The sequence below is a fragment of the Anser anser genome, assembly GCF_964211835.1.
Source record: "Anser anser genome assembly, contig: HAP1_SCAFFOLD_793, whole genome shotgun sequence".
NCBI lineage: Eukaryota > Metazoa > Chordata > Aves > Anseriformes > Anatidae > Anser > Anser anser.
The window spans coordinates 1-14,437 of NW_028153633.1; the positions used below are offsets into that span (position 1 = coordinate 1).

At 58.5% G+C, this 14,437-nt stretch overlaps 2 protein-coding genes across 10 annotated transcripts; both read left to right on the top strand.

The window, feature by feature from the left end:
• The first annotated feature begins 46 nt into the window (after positions 1 to 46).
• LOC310891774 (snRNA-activating protein complex subunit 2-like) lies at positions 47 to 9,728 on the top strand. 6 transcript variants are annotated; one of them, XM_083854002.1, is made up of 11 exons: positions 187 to 415; positions 874 to 939; positions 1,651 to 1,821; positions 2,396 to 2,692; positions 3,058 to 3,399; positions 4,008 to 4,112; positions 4,185 to 6,259; positions 6,891 to 6,992; positions 7,353 to 7,460; positions 8,277 to 8,449; positions 9,468 to 9,728. In XM_083854002.1, the coding sequence occupies exons 4-7, from the start codon at positions 2,593 to 2,595 to the stop codon at positions 4,283 to 4,285; spliced, it is 648 nt and encodes a 215-aa protein (XP_083710128.1). In that variant the 5' UTR covers positions 187 to 415; positions 874 to 939; positions 1,651 to 1,821; positions 2,396 to 2,592; the 3' UTR covers positions 4,286 to 6,259; positions 6,891 to 6,992; positions 7,353 to 7,460; positions 8,277 to 8,449; positions 9,468 to 9,728. The 6 variants fall into 6 exon arrangements, with proteins under 6 accessions (XP_083710124.1, XP_083710126.1, XP_083710125.1 ...); XM_083853998.1 differs by lacking the exons at positions 874 to 939; positions 1,651 to 1,821 and having other exon boundaries at positions 47 to 415; XM_083854000.1 differs by lacking the exons at positions 874 to 939; positions 1,651 to 1,821; positions 8,277 to 8,449 and having other exon boundaries at positions 47 to 415.
• Positions 9,729 to 11,429: 1,701 nt separating this feature from the next.
• On the top strand, positions 11,430 to 14,431 carry LOC310891772 (snRNA-activating protein complex subunit 2-like). Of its 4 annotated transcripts, none has more exons than XM_083853996.1 (4): positions 11,430 to 11,670; positions 12,129 to 12,194; positions 12,905 to 13,075; positions 13,173 to 13,399. In XM_083853996.1, the coding sequence occupies exons 1-4, from the start codon at positions 11,473 to 11,475 to the stop codon at positions 13,269 to 13,271; spliced, it is 534 nt and encodes a 177-aa protein (XP_083710122.1). In that variant the 5' UTR covers positions 11,430 to 11,472; the 3' UTR covers positions 13,272 to 13,399. The 4 variants fall into 4 exon arrangements, 3 of the variants coding, with proteins under 3 accessions (XP_083710122.1, XP_083710123.1, XP_083710121.1); XM_083853997.1 differs by lacking the exon at positions 13,173 to 13,399 and adding an exon at positions 13,441 to 13,564 and having other exon boundaries at positions 11,435 to 11,670; XM_083853995.1 differs by lacking the exon at positions 13,173 to 13,399 and adding an exon at positions 13,648 to 13,901 and having other exon boundaries at positions 11,442 to 11,670.
• The last annotated feature ends 6 nt before the right edge of the window (positions 14,432 to 14,437 follow it).

Here is a 14,437-nt window from a genome sequence, read left to right on the forward strand (position 1 = left end):
GCAACGGGACTCTGCGCCTTCTCTCTCCAAACAACCCCGACCCTAACCCTAATTACGCCCCTAATGAAGCCTCCCAGCAGCAGCCTTTGGGTAGACCTGCTGTCCCTTTCTCCTCCCCCCCCGAACCACATCTCCCAGCACCCCCCGGCGGGCCGTTCCCTCCCAGCTCCCCCCGTTTCCACCCCGTTTCGTCGCCCTGACGCCATCTCCCCGCGCCATGAAGCCTCCCCCCCGGCCCCGCCTGGTCCCGGCCCGCTTCGCCGAGGCCCCGGCGGGGAGGCCCCGGGCCGCGGCCTGGTCGCTGCGGGAGAAGCGATCGCTGCTGGCGGCGCTGCGGGCCCAGGCCGCCCTCGGCCTCCCGGAGCTCCAGGCCCGGCCGCTGCGGGAGAGCCTCCCCCGGCGGAGCGAGGCCGAGGTGGGCCCGGGGGGGGGCTTAATGGCCCGGGGGGGGCTTAATGGCCCGGGGGGGGTCCTTAATATGCTTGGGGGGGTCTCAGGGAGGGTCCTTAATGGCTTTGGGGGGGGGGTCCTTAATATGCCCGTGGGGGGGGGGGTGGTCCTTAATAACACGGGGGGGTCCTTGGGGGGGGGTTGGAAGGGGTCCTGGGTCCCCAATTCCTCGGGGAGGGGGCTTGTGGGGGGTCCCCGGGGGGGTCCTGGGTCCCTGCGTACCCCAAGGTACATGGGGGGGGCAATGGGGGGGGTACAATGGGATGGGGGGGGGTCTGGGGGTGCACCGGGGGGAAATGGGGGGGTACATGGGGATGGGGGGGTGAGGACCCCCCGCCCCAGGGGGGGGGGACACGATTTTTTGGGTGGGGGGGGGACACGGGGGGGTCATATTTGTGGGTTTTCGCCTCCCCCCCCCTCCAGGTGTGGCTGGAGCTGGCACAGATGCTGGCGGAGGGCGTGGAGGAGGCGGCGGCGGCATTTTCGCAGGTGGGGGGGGTAAAAAATGGGGGGGGGGTAAAAGTGGGGGGGGTGGGGGTAAATGGGGGGGTGGGGGTAGATTGGGGGAGGTCGGGGGTAAATTGGGGGGGTTCAGGGGTAAGTTGGGGGGGTTCAGGGGTAAATTGGGGGTTTCAAATTAGGGGGGTGAGGGTAAAATGGGGGGGTTAAATGGGGGCTGGGGGTAAATTGGGGGGGGGGACCGGGGGTAAAATGGGGGGGTGGGGTAAAGTGGGGGGGTTGGGTGTAAAATGAGGGGGGGGGTTAAATGGGGGAGCCCAAATTGGGGGGGGTGGGACAAGGGGGGTGAGGGTAAAGTGGGGGGGGGGGGTTGGGGATAAAGTGGGGGGGGTAAAATGGGGGGCTGGGGGTAAAATGGGGGGTTGGGGGTAAAGGGGGAGTAAATTGGGGGGGTTGGGGGAAAATTTGGGGGGTTGGGGTTAAAGGGGGGTTAAAATGGGGGGGGCTGGGGTTAAAATGGGGGGGGCTGGGGGTAAATTGGGGGGGGGGGACCGGGGGTAAAATGGGGGGGTGGGGGTAAAGTGGGGGGGGTTAAATTGGGGGATAAAATGGGGTTAAAAGGGAGGGTCCTTAATGGCTTGGGGAGGGGGAGTCTTAGTAATCTGGGGGGGGGGGGGGGGGGCCTTAACATCGCCAGATGGTCTCCGAGGAAGGTAACTCCTCTGGGGTCTCCTTAAACAGGGGCTGAGCTGCTGGGGGCACGGCTGGATTTGGGGTCCCACAGGTGTGACTGTCTGGGAGACCCTCAGCCTCATTCCCCCTCCCCATAACAACCCAGTGGTGAAATTGGGTGCTGGGGATTTTTCGTTATCTCACTTTGTTGAGGTCCTGCCTCGTGTCAACACACTGGTGGTGAGTGGAAACCCCTTGAGACCCAACCCCTTCCCGGCCCTCTCCTTCCCACACCTGCTCCTCCTATTTTGGGTGTGGGTCAATGGTATTTTTGTAGGGTTTGCAGCTGGGGGCAGGTAGGGAGGTGGAGACCAAACGTGTTTTCCCAGTGGCTGCTGTGGAGGAGCATCAGCGACGGGTTTTACCCTTCACCCTTAGCCTTTTCAACCCCCCTTCCCCATTTCCTATTTTCATAAATTACCAAGTTGCAGCAAAAAAAAATAAAATTGCTTGAAAGCACATTAAGGACATTTCTGCCGGCATGGCAAAGCTGCCCAGGGTGTGGAAAGGGTTTTTGCAGTCTCCTTTCTTTCATCACTTCCCGCAGCGGGACGCAACCTTGTGCTGAATCCCAAGGAGATAAAATGAGCCATAGCCCAGAGACATTTCTGCTTTACGAGGTCCCCTCTGTGCTTTATTGTATTCCTTGAAATGAAAGCCAGTTTCTTTTATTTGCGTGGAGTTAGTCCCTTCTGCCTCTGCTCCTTGCACCTCACCTCCGTCCCCCCTGCCTGTCTCCCTCTCTATCCCCCAGCCGCAGTCCCTGCCCCGACCCTCTGGGTGCTGCAGGGACAGAAGGAATATTTCTTTGGAGACGCTGTCACGCTGGTGTGCACCACTCCCCCCAGCATCACTGGGAAGCTGACGTACCAAATTTTTGGCGAGGCTGGCTGGGCAGTTTCAGGATTTAGCTCGACGAATAACTACACGTTTGAGTTCGTCCTCTCCCGAATGCAACACAGGGGGCCGCATTTCTGCAGCTATTCCCTCAAGCAAGGTTGGAAGCAGCTCATATCCCCAACCAGCGAAAAACTGGTGATCAAGATTGGAGGTGAGCTGTGTGATTTCTTTATCTTTCTCTCTGCTTTCTCCCTCCTCTCTGAGAACTATTCAGATGCCCAAACGTGGGTGTCAGCTATCGCCCCGCAATGTGACAACTCACCTGGAAATCAGGATTGGTGGGCTTTGTGGTTTAACCCAGCCCATCCCCAAAATCAGTAGGATTTCTGGGTGGAGGATTTATCTTTCTGGGACCAGCATGGTCTGGAAGGTGGCTGCCACTGGCGCTCTTCTCATGTCGTGGCAGGAAGCCTACAATCCCAAGCTTTGCTGCATGCAGTGGGAAGGCAAACAACTGGAGATCCGTTTGTGCTGTCCTTATTGCTACGTCTCCATTTATTCCTCCCCTTTTCTCAGACCACCTTCCCCAGCCCCTGCTGATGGTGGAGTCCCCGCTGGGAGAGGTGATGGCAGGAGATCTCCTGAGCATCATCTGTAAGGCCCCTGGAGACGCCACTGTACGGAGGTTTCACTTCTACAGGGATGGCCAAGAGGTCCTCCCTACGACAGAAGGCTCTGAGGACAATGCAGCAGATCACGGGGGCAATTTAAGGACTTCCATGGTCCTCCAGCTCCCACGTGCTGGTCCCCAACAGAGTGGAAACTTTACCTGCAAGTATGAGGAAAAAAAGCCTGAGAGGTGGATCCCGTCCTTCACAAGCCAAGCCGTGTCTATCAGTATAAATGCCCAAAAGAAAGGTGAGCTGGCCATCCATCCACCCACCTAACAATCTGTCAGTCCATCCACCACCAACCCATCCATCCATCCACCCATCCATCCATCCAGTAACCAGCCCATTAAACCATCCCTCTCTCCATCTGTCCATCCGTCTGTCCCTCCCTCTCTCCATTTTTTCCTGAAACGATTCCATTCCAGTCCCTGTACGTTCCTCTCCAAACTAGCTGATTTTTGCACCGGGCAGCTGCTCTATCTATCCGATCACCATCCTTCTGTCCATGACTCAGCCCACCCAGTCTTGCACCCACCTCTCCCTCCCTCTCAGCCCTTCCATCACCCCAACCACCCCAAACAAGTATCGAGCATCCCTCTGTCCACCTTTATGGCTCAGCAGCCTCTCCTTGGCCTCCCGAGCCATTGTTCCCAAATTTCTCAGTGCCTCCTGCAGAGCCAAGCAAGCGGGGAAAGTCTTTGGGTGTTCAGCACTCAGGACCTGAGCAGAATGCCTGGAGACGGAGGGGTGGGGAAAGGGAAAGAGAGATGGTGGCGGAACGATGCTCACAGCCTTCCCTCCGTCAGCACGCATGAACTGTGTCTACATCTCCTAACCTGTCCCACCCTCTTGCAGGGAAGAGCTGCTTCCTTCTTCTACGGCTCCTGGTTGTGGGCGGCTGCTTCCTCACCATCAACAGCCTCATCCTCCTCTTCTTCTGGGCCCGGGGGAGAACCAAAGGTACACCCTGAGCTGAGGGGGGAATCGCCCCACCTTTGGGCTCCCCACCACCCACCTCGCTCCTTCCCGCAGACGCCTCGTTCCTGTCTGGAGCCAGCCCTGCCGGGATCTCCCAGCTGCACGCCAGATCCCCACACACCCTTCAGGAGGAGAATAAGTATGAGGAACACTAATGAGAGGAAGATGCTGTGGGCGATTCCACCCCCTAAAGACCGCTCCCTGCTGAAGACGCATCCCAAAAGACTGGTGTGCAGCCAAACAGGTGCTCACCTGTGGGAAAACAAAGCAAGAAACGGTTCCTGGGAGGATGAAAGAAGTAGAAAGGGGTCGTTTCACGTGGTAGAGGGGAGGGAGGAGACATGGACGTTGTCGGGAAGGGTGATTGTGAAAGAGAAAATGAAGAAAGACCAGAAATAAAAATGGAAATTGTGAGGAAAAAGAAAGGAGTGAGAAAGGGTGAGAAATGAAATGGAGAGACAAACAGTGTGAGTGAAAAATGAAAGCATGGACAGAGGCTGAGACAGAGTGAGAGAGGGATGGGGAAGAAAAGGGATGCCAGGAGCATCGAGGAGGGCACGACGGTGGGAAGAGCAGGTTGGAGAGGTGAAGGAGAAGAAAAAAGGTGGAAGGAGAGCCCCCAAATCAGAACAAGCCCTTGTGCGGGTCATTAACTGGATGGCCACCGCTGTCACCTCGCCTGGTTGTCCCGGTGTGTTAGGGATGTTAGGGCATCCAGGGAGGGGTGGGAGAGCCGCTGCAGGTGGGGTGGGTGGCTGGGGGCTCTGGTGTTTGGGCTTTTGGAGGGGAATGTCCCATAGCCCATATACGTGGGAGCTGTGGGGCTGCAACAGGAGGATGCTGGAAATGCAGAGACTGGGAACGTGTGAAAATGTGGAGGTGGCATTTGAGCCCCTGGGGGTGGCGTACAGGGAACTGGGGGGATATTGGGGTGGGACGTTAAGGAGTGAGTGGTGGATATTTGGGGCATGTGCGGGGCTATGGGATATGGCATGCCACCAGCACTGGATATGAGGGGAATGCAGGGATGTGGGGAAGCTGCGTGATCAATACGGGAACCTGAGCTGATGGGGGCGCGCTGGGAAATCTGGCTATGGATGGCACTAAGGACAGGGGGCTTTGGGGATACGGCAGGCTGCTGGGGAGGGATATGGGGGCAGGAAGGAGATGGCGACCCTGCCGATGGGATACAGAGCGACTTTGGGGCAGTATGAGGCTGTGAGATATGAGGATAGCGGAACCGCTCTCTCCTGTCCTCCGCGGCCTTATCTCCACCTCGCAGCCTTCCTTCCCCTCCAGCCTCTTTCTGCCATGCCCTCAGCCCCCGGCAGCCAGCAGTGGATGAGAAAGAATCGATAGAGGGGAGGGAGCGTGCTGCCGGGCCATGAGGTCCCAACGCTGCTCCGTGACACCGGGAGGGCTGCGAGGTCACAATACCTCTCGGTGATGCAGTGCTGGGCCGTGACATCCCGACACCCCATTGTGACGCTGGGCCAGCCCACAGGCACTGCTCCGCACCGGTCCTGACAGCAGCAGTAGCTGCAGCTGCAGCGGCGGTGGTGGAAGCATGGTGCGAGTGTGGGGAGCCACGGCCCCTGCCTGCGTCCTCTTCCTCCTGCTGGTGGCCCTGTGTGCCCGGGGTGCCCAGGATGCGCCATGGCGACCACCGGGAGCAGGTGGGTGGGCAGGGCTTGTGGGAAGGTGAGGTTCTAAATCCATGTGTGGACACACCGTAACCTGCACAGCAGGAAGGGATGGATCAGAGCGGAGACACTCAATTTCACACCTGGCAGGCACTGGTGAGCGCCAGAGAAGGCCGAGAGCCTCTGCTGCCGCTTGTGGGTCACGCCGTGTCCCAGGGGCAGCTGCTAGCCCAGCACTACCATAAGTGGTCCGAGCTGTTCCGTGCAAACATTGGTATCCAGCCAGCAGCAACTGGTGTGTGCTTGCAGCTGTGCCCAGAATATGGTTCAAGGAGGAGCAGTTCCTTGTAGTCACACTGTCCTGCTTTCTTTCTAAAGGGCTGGTTAGAGAGACTGTGCCGAAGGAGGTGCTTTGGCGAGGAAGCGGTCGCACGCTGCCGCTCCCTGGCAAAAGAACAGAGCCAGTGAAGTCAACTGCCCCACCAGGTAAAGGCTGTTTCTTGGTCATCCGCTGTCACCAACCAGAACCAGCATGCGTGTGCAGGTTCTTGCCCTGGTACCCGCTCTTGCAGCTCATGTCAGCAGCCAAACCCAAGAGTGTCAGTAGGCAGCAAGTGTTGCAGAGGAAGGCAGGAGTGGCTCCCTGAGGATGGCTGTCTTCCCCGGGCTGTGACAGCATGTGAGAGCAGTGCAGCGGAGGGACGCTCACAAAGCTCTGTGGCTGTGGCTAGAGAGGGGTCACCTCCCAGCGCACCCAGTTCCCAGGGATTTTGGAACCTTGCTCTTGGGGGAACGAGGCCGTCAGAAGCCCACTGAGCAGACGATGGGAAACGGGACCCCTCCTGTGAGCTGAGGCCCAGAGTGATGCCCTGACCCAGTGCAAACAGGGCACTGCCATAGAGCTACTGATGTAGGTGTCGATGTGACAGAAACTTCTCACGGGGCTTTGGTTGCAGAAGTGTCCCCAGGGAGGGCTTTGCCAGACCCTCGGCTGCTTCCTGCGCTGGAGCCCAGCTGGTATCCCAGGGGTGGGAAGTCATTTCACTGACTTCACAAACGAAGCCCTGCTTCTCCAAATTGCACTGGTGCCAAAGTTAACTTCCTACTTTCTGTTCAGGTCCTCTAAGAGCAAAGGACAATGCTGAAATAAGAAAATCTTCCCCAACATCCCCTGACATCATAGAGGATCTCATAAAGGAGTTAGACGAGGCAGCACATGGTGGGTATATTTCACTCTGTCCGCCATAAGACTTGGGAAGCTGAGGTTCTAAATCCATGTGTGGACACACCGTAACCTGCACAGCAGGAAGGGATGGATCAGAGCGGAGACACTCAATTTCACACCTGGCAGGCACTGGTGAGCGCCAGAGAAGGCCGAGAGCCTCTGCTGCCGCTTGTGGGTCACGCCGTGTCCCAGGGGCAGCTGCTAGCCCAGCACTACCATAAGTGGTCCGAGCTGTTCCGTGCAAACATTGGTATCCAGCCAGCAGCAACTGGTGTGTGCTTGCAGCTGTGCCCAGAATATGGTTCAAGGAGGAGCAGTTCCTTGTAGTCACACTGTCCTGCTTTCTTTCTAAAGGGCTGGTTAGAGAGACTGTGCCGAAGAAGGTGCTTTGGCGAGGAAGCGGTCGCACGCTGCCACTCTCTGACAAACGAACAGGGGCAACACAGGCAACTGCCCCACCAGGTAAAGGCTGTTTCTTGGTCATCCGCTGTCACCAACCAGAACCAGCATGCGTGTGCAGGTTCTTGCCCTGGTACCCGCTCTTGCAGCTCATGTCAGCAGCCAAACCCAAGAGTGTCAGTAGGCAGCAAGTGTTGCAGAGGAAGGCAGGAGTGGCTCCCTGAGGATGGCTGTCTTCCCCGGGCTGTGACAGCATGTGAGAGCAGTGCAGCGGAGAGACGCTCACAAAGCTCTGTGGCTGTGGTTAGAGAGGGGTCACCTCCCAGCGCACCCAGTTCCCAGGGATTTTGGAACCTTGCTCTTGGGGGAACGAAGCCATGAGAAGCCCATTGAGCAGACGATGGGAAACGGGACCCCTCCTGTGAGCTGAGGCCCAGAGTGATGCCCTGACCCAGTGCAAACAGGGCACTGCCTCACTGGCACTCCTGGGCTCCCGAATTTTGTTCAGTTTTGTCCCTAAGGCTCCGAGTTTGCCTCGAGCAGCGAAGGTGGGCAAGCGCCTAAGAACTTTTAGAACTCCAAAGAGCTGGGGAAGCAAACCTGAGACACTGGGCCCTCAGCATTATGGCAGGGGAAACAAAGGATGGAGGGAAAACAAAGCTGAGAGGCAAAAGGGAGGCTCCAGAGTGCCTTGAGTTGCAGTGCCTTTGGCAGATTCCCCAGCTTCTGCTGAACCTCAGGAAGCATTGCGGCCTGAGGATTTTCACTTGCTCAAAGATGCTAACCAAATGAAACAGAACACTTCCTGGCAATGCCAGACCTCCTGTGAGATTACCAGTAGTGCGCAGGACACAGCAATGTCCACAATTGTTCTTGCAGGCGTGGATGGGGAGAACAATGCAAACACTGCAAAGCCCCAAAAATTCCGAAGTTACTGCATAGGAGGCCGTTACTGCATAGGAGGCGCTGTGGCATTCTTGGTTGCCTTCCTGCTTCTGATAGCTGTGTACTTCATGCTGTGTGCTTGTCAGGCGTTGGTGGCAGAAAAACCAGTGAGTTGTTGTTCCCCCGCTCCCTCTCCTCCTCTCCCCCTCCCAAATTCTTTACCGTATCTTTGTTAACATTATTATGTGGCTGCTGCCAGCCAGGAAGCAGTTGTCGTTAGCGTATTGTGAAGTGAGCAGTTAGTTTTTGACCAGACTCTTCTGAAATTTCTGCTGTCCAGTGCTTTAGGTGGCCTCTAATTCCTGGGCATTCTGTTCTGGAGCCCATTTTTCTGTTGCTGGTCTTAGCGAAGCTTGGCCCTTCCGCAGCAAGAGCAGAGCCAGGGACAGCCGTAGGCAAAGCGAGGTCAGGAAGAGAAATGCAGGAGCTGAGAGAGGGTGCCATCGGAGAGAGAAGCGCAGCAGTGCCAGTTCCCCCCCAGCACAAGGCACCCTGTTCTGGGATGCCCTGAATTGCAGGTGTCCGCCTCAGCCAAGGTGTGCCAGCTACTGGGAGCATGGGGATGAGCCCTGCCAGCTGCGGGCATTGCCTTGGAGAGGGGCAGTCGGTGTGTCACAGCCGCACCTGAGCGCTGCCAGCGTGCGTGTCCTCAGCACACACAGAGCTTGTGTGTTTAATTACACATCCCAAAGAGCGGATGGGCAGCACCTCCCCGAACAGGGAGCCGAGGCCGTCACCTTGTTGGGCCAGGGCCAGGGCCGGGCAGGGAGCTGAGTACTGGTCCTTGCAAGGCGCTCTGAAAAAGGGCAGCCGGTGGCTGTTGGGACCCGGTCGTGCTGAGCCCGGCTGTGGACCCCTGTCTCTGCGGGGGCCAGGTCTTCTTGCTGGGACAGCACGTGCAGAGCAGGCAGGTCAGGATGGCTGGCGAGGCGCTGGGGAGGAGACAAGCTGGGGCAGGATGTGGAGGGGAGCAGAGTCCCAGCCGAGGGCACAGGGCACCCTGTTTTCTGCACAGAGCACTGTGTGCCCACAGCTCACGCACAGCCGGGTGCCTGCACCCTGCTGCCTCGCACCCGCCTGGCACCGCAGCCGCAGCACGGCCTCAGCAAGTTCCTGTCTCCGCAGGCGCCTCGCCGCAGCCCAGGCAGCCCAGACTGACACCCGCAGCCGCTCCGTGAGCCCGTACAGGCGGCCTGACCACCGTGGTACGCCTGAGAGCCAGGCCCGACGCCAGCGGCCACCATCAGTGCCTGGAAGAGCGGCCCGCCTGCCACCAGTGGCCAGCCTGCCACCCTCCTCCAAGGGCTGGGGCAGGCCCCCCCGGGGTGCAGCCTGGGGCAATTACTGACCCCCAGGCTGCAGCTTAAATAAATATTGTGAAATATTTATGTTGTGTTATGTTATGTCAGTGACGGCTGAGGTCACTGGGCCTGTTCAGCCTGGAGAAGAGGAGGCTGAGGGGGGACCTCATCACAGTCTACAACTTCCTCGTAAGGGGGTGTCGAGAGGCAGGAGACCTTTTCTCCATTAACACCCCCCCCAGGATATTAAGCCTAACCCTAATTACACCCCTAATTAAGCCTCCCAGCAGCAGCCTTTGGGTAGACCTGACCTCCCTTTGGGAGCCTTTACACAGCCCCACACGCAACGGGACTTAATGGCCCGGGAGGGGGCTTAATGGCCCGGGGGGGGGTGTCCTTAATATCCCCGGGGGGGCTTAAAATCCATGGGGGGGGCTTAAAGGCCCGGGGGGTCCTTAAAGGCCTGGGGGGGGGGCTTAAAATCCATGGGGGGGGGCCTTAATATCCCAGGGGTTCCTTAATATCCCGGGGGGGGGGGGGAGGGGGCTTAATGCCCGGGGGGGGGTCCTTAATATGGCTGGGGGGGTCTCAGGGAGGGTCCTTAATGGCTTGGGGGGGGGGTCCCTTAATATGCCCGTGGGGGGGGTCCTTAATTTATTGGGGGGGAGGGGAAGGTGTGTGGGGGGGTGTTCTCTCTCTCCAGACCCTAACCCTAATTAAGGCCCCCCCATAGCCACTAAGACCCCCCCCCGTGGGAACAGAAATGTTGTTTTTGCAGTGTTACATGGTACAGAAGGAAGGAATGGGGTATTGAGATGTGCTTACAGTGATAAGAAAGCTCAGCAGGTGACCTCCTAAAATGCAGACACCCAGCCTCCTTAGAGCGATCAGGTGGAAATCGCTGTGTTAAGTCAAGGCAGACAAGGGGAGAAAACATTGCCATCCCAAAAACAGGCCGGCAACTGAAGGCCAGGCATTGTCTGGGAAGCATCAGACAGATTGTGAGCCTGGATTGCCCACTCAGTGGGGAAACTGGGGAGGGTCCCGGCACCAAACAGTATGTAAACTGGGTTTGGGGACCAGGAGGCGCGCTCCTGCTCGTGGGGCGCCCGCCACTGCGATCGCGAATAAATTCCTGCTTCGCTGAGCTCCTCGCCTGAGCCCAAGTTGTTGGCTACGGAGCGTTTCTCACACCCCCAAGCCATTAAGGATCCTCCCTGGGACCCCCCCAACCCCCCCCCCCAGGATATTAACCCTAACCCTAATTACACCCCTAATTAAGCCTCCCAACCCAAGCCTTTGGGTAGACCTGACCTCCCTTTGGGAGCCTTTACACAGCCCCACACACAACAGGACTCTGCGCCTTCTCTTTCTCCAAACTACCCTAAATGTAACCCTAATTACGCCCCTAATTAAGCCTCCCAACCCAAGCCTTTGGGTAGACCTGAGCTCCCTTTGGGAGCCTTTACACAGCCCCACACGCAACAGGACTCTGCGCCTTCTTTCTGAACAACCCCGACCCTAACCCTAATTACGCCCCTAATTAAGCCTCCCAACCCAAGCCTTTGGGTAGACCTGATCTCCCTTGGGGAGCCTTTACACAGCCCCACACGCAACGGGACTCTGCGCCTTCTCTCTCCAAACAACCCCGACCCTAACCCTAATTACGCCCCTAATGAAGCCTCCCAGCAGCAGCCTTTGGGTAGACCTGCTGTCCCTTTCTCCTCCCCCCCCGAACCACATCTCCCAGCACCCCCCGGCGGGCCGTTCCCTCCCAGCTCCCCCCGTTTCCACCCCGTTTCGTCGCCCTGACGCCATCTCCCCGCGCCATGAAGCCTCCCCCCCGGCCCCGCCTGGTCCCGGCCCGCTTCGCCGAGGCCCCGGCGGGGAGGCCCCGGGCCGCGGCCTGGTCGCTGCGGGAGAAGCGATCGCTGCTGGCGGCGCTGCGGGCCCAGGCCGCCCTCGGCCTCCCGGAGCTCCAGGCCCGGCCGCTGCGGGAGAGCCTCCCCCGGCGGAGCGAGGCCGAGGTGGGCCCGGGGGGGGGCTTAATGGCCCGGGGGGGGCTTAATGGCCCGGGGGGGGTCCTTAATATGCTTGGGGGGGTCTCAGGGAGGGTCCTTAATGGCTTTGGGGGGGGGGTCCTTAATATGCCCGTGGGGGGGGGGGTGGTCCTTAATAACACGGGGGGGTCCTTGGGGGGGGGTTGGAAGGGGTCCTGGGTCCCCAATTCCTCGGGGAGGGGGCTTGTGGGGGGTCCCCGGGGGGGTCCTGGGTCCCTGCGTACCCCAAGGTACATGGGGGGGGCAATGGGGGGGGTACAATGGGATGGGGGGGGGTCTGGGGGTGCACCGGGGGGAAATGGGGGGGTACATGGGGATGGGGGGGTGAGGACCCCCCGCCCCAGGGGGGGGGGACACGATTTTTTGGGTGGGGGGGGGACACGGGGGGGTCATATTTGTGGGTTTTCGCCTCCCCCCCCCTCCAGGTGTGGCTGGAGCTGGCACAGATGCTGGCGGAGGGCGTGGAGGAGGCGGCGGCGGCATTTTCGCAGGTGGGGGGGGTAAAAAATGGGGGGGGGGTAAAAGTGGGGGGGGTGGGGGTAAATGGGGGGGTGGGGGTAGATTGGGGGAGGTCGGGGGTAAATTGGGGGGGTTCAGGGGTAAGTTGGGGGGGTTCAGGGGTAAATTGGGGGTTTCAAATTAGGGGGGTGAGGGTAAAATGGGGGGGTTAAATGGGGGCTGGGGGTAAATTGGGGGGGGGGACCGGGGGTAAAATGGGGGGGTGGGGTAAAGTGGGGGGGTTGGGTGTAAAATGAGGGGGGGGGTTAAATGGGGGAGCCCAAATTGGGGGGGGTGGGACAAGGGGGGTGAGGGTAAAGTGGGGGGGGGGGGTTGGGGATAAAGTGGGGGGGGTAAAATGGGGGGCTGGGGGTAAAATGGGGGGTTGGGGGTAAAGGGGGAGTAAATTGGGGGGGTTGGGGGAAAATTTGGGGGGTTGGGGTTAAAGGGGGGTTAAAATGGGGGGGGCTGGGGTTAAAATGGGGGGGGCTGGGGGTAAATTGGGGGGGGGGGACCGGGGGTAAAATGGGGGGGTGGGGGTAAAGTGGGGGGGGTTAAATTGGGGGATAAAATGGGGTTAAAAGGGAGGGTCCTTAATGGCTTGGGGAGGGGGAGTCTTAGTAATCTGGGGGGGGGGGGGGGGGCCTTAACATCGCCAGATGGTCTCCGAGGAAGGTAACTCCTCTGGGGTCTCCTTAAACAGGGGCTGAGCTGCTGGGGGCACGGCTGGATTTGGGGTCCCACAGGTGTGACTGTCTGGGAGACCCTCAGCCTCATTCCCCCTCCCCATAACAACCCAGTGGTGAAATTGGGTGCTGGGGATTTTTCGTTATCTCACTTTGTTGAGGTCCTGCCTCGTGTCAACACACTGGTGGTGAGTGGAAACCCCTTGAGACCCAACCCCTTCCCGGCCCTCTCCTTCCCACACCTGCTCCTCCTATTTTGGGTGTGGGTCAATGGTATTTTTGTAGGGTTTGCAGCTGGGGGCAGGTAGGGAGGTGGAGACCAAACGTGTTTTCCCAGTGGCTGCTGTGGAGGAGCATCAGCGGGGTTTTACCCTTCACCCTTAGCCTTTTCAACCCCCCTTCCCCATTTCCTATTTTCATAAATTACCAAGTTGCAGCAAAAAAAAATAAAATTGCTTGAAAGCACATTAAGGACATTTCTGCCGGCATGGCAAAGCTGCCCAGGGTGTGGAAAGGGTTTTTGCAGTCTCCTTTCTTTCATCACTTCCCGCAGCGGGACGCAACCTTGTGCTGAATCCCAAGGAGATAAAATGAGCCATAGCCCAGAGACATTTCTGCTTTACGAGGTCCCCTCTGTGCTTTATTGTATTCCTTGAAATGAAAGCCAGTTTCTTTTATTTGCGTGGAGTTAGTCCCTTCTGCCTCTGCTCCTTGCACCTCACCTCCGTCCCCCCTGCCTGTCTCCCTCTCTATCCCCCAGCCGCAGTCCCTGCCCCGACCCTCTGGGTGCTGCAGGGACAGAAGGAATATTTCTTTGGAGACGCTGTCACGCTGGTGTGCACCACTCCCCCCAGCATCACTGGGAAGCTGACGTACCAAATTTTTGGCGAGGCTGGCTGGGCAGTTTCAGGATTTAGCTCGACGAATAACTACACGTTTGAGTTCGTCCTCTCCCGAATGCAACACAGGGGGCCGCATTTCTGCAGCTATTCCCTCAAGCAAGGTCGGAAGCAGCTCATATCCCCAACCAGCGAAAAACTGGTGATCAAGATTGGAGGTGAGCTGTGTGATTTCTTTATCTTTCTCTCTGCTTTCTCCCTCCTCTCTGAGAACTATTCAGATGCCCAAACGTGGGTGTCAGCTATCGCCCCGCAATGTGACAACTCACCTGGAAATCAGGATTGGTGGGCTTTGTGGTTTAACCCAGCCCATCCCCAAAATCAGTAGGATTTCTGGGTGGAGGATTTATCTTTCTGGGACCAGCATGGTCTGGAAGGTGGCTGCCACTGGCGCTCTTCTCATGTCGTGGCAGGAAGCCTACAATCCCAAGCTTTGCTGCATGCAGTGGGAAGGCAAACAACTGGAGATCCGTTTGTGCTGTCCTTATTGCTACGTCTCCATTTATTCCTCCCCTTTTCTCAGACCACCTTCCCCAGCCCCTGCTGATGGTGGAGTCCCCGCTGGGAGAGGTGATGGCAGGAGATCTCCTGAGCATCATCTGTAAGGCCCCTGGAGACGCCACTGTACGGAGGTTTCACTTCTACAGGGAT

Coding starts and splice junctions, on each gene's coding strand:
- LOC310891772 (XM_083853995.1), top strand. CDS start 11,473: ATGAAGCCTCCCCCCCGGCCCCGCCTGGTCCCGGCCCGCTTCGCCGAG. Junction 11,671..12,128: donor CCCGGCGGAGCGAGGCCGAG/GTGGGCCCGGGG, acceptor CCCCCCCTCCAG/GTGTGGCTGGAGCTGGCACA. Junction 13,076..13,647: donor CTCGTGTCAACACACTGGTG/GTGAGTGGAAAC, acceptor TCTATCCCCCAG/CCGCAGTCCCTGCCCCGACC.
- LOC310891774 (XM_083853998.1), top strand. CDS start 64: ATGAAGCCTCCCAGCAGCAGCCTTTGGGTAGACCTGCTGTCCCTTTCT. Junction 416..2,395: donor CCCGGCGGAGCGAGGCCGAG/GTGGGCCCGGGG, acceptor TCTATCCCCCAG/CCGCAGTCCCTGCCCCGACC. Junction 3,400..4,007: donor TATAAATGCCCAAAAGAAAG/GTGAGCTGGCCA, acceptor ACCCTCTTGCAG/GGAAGAGCTGCTTCCTTCTT.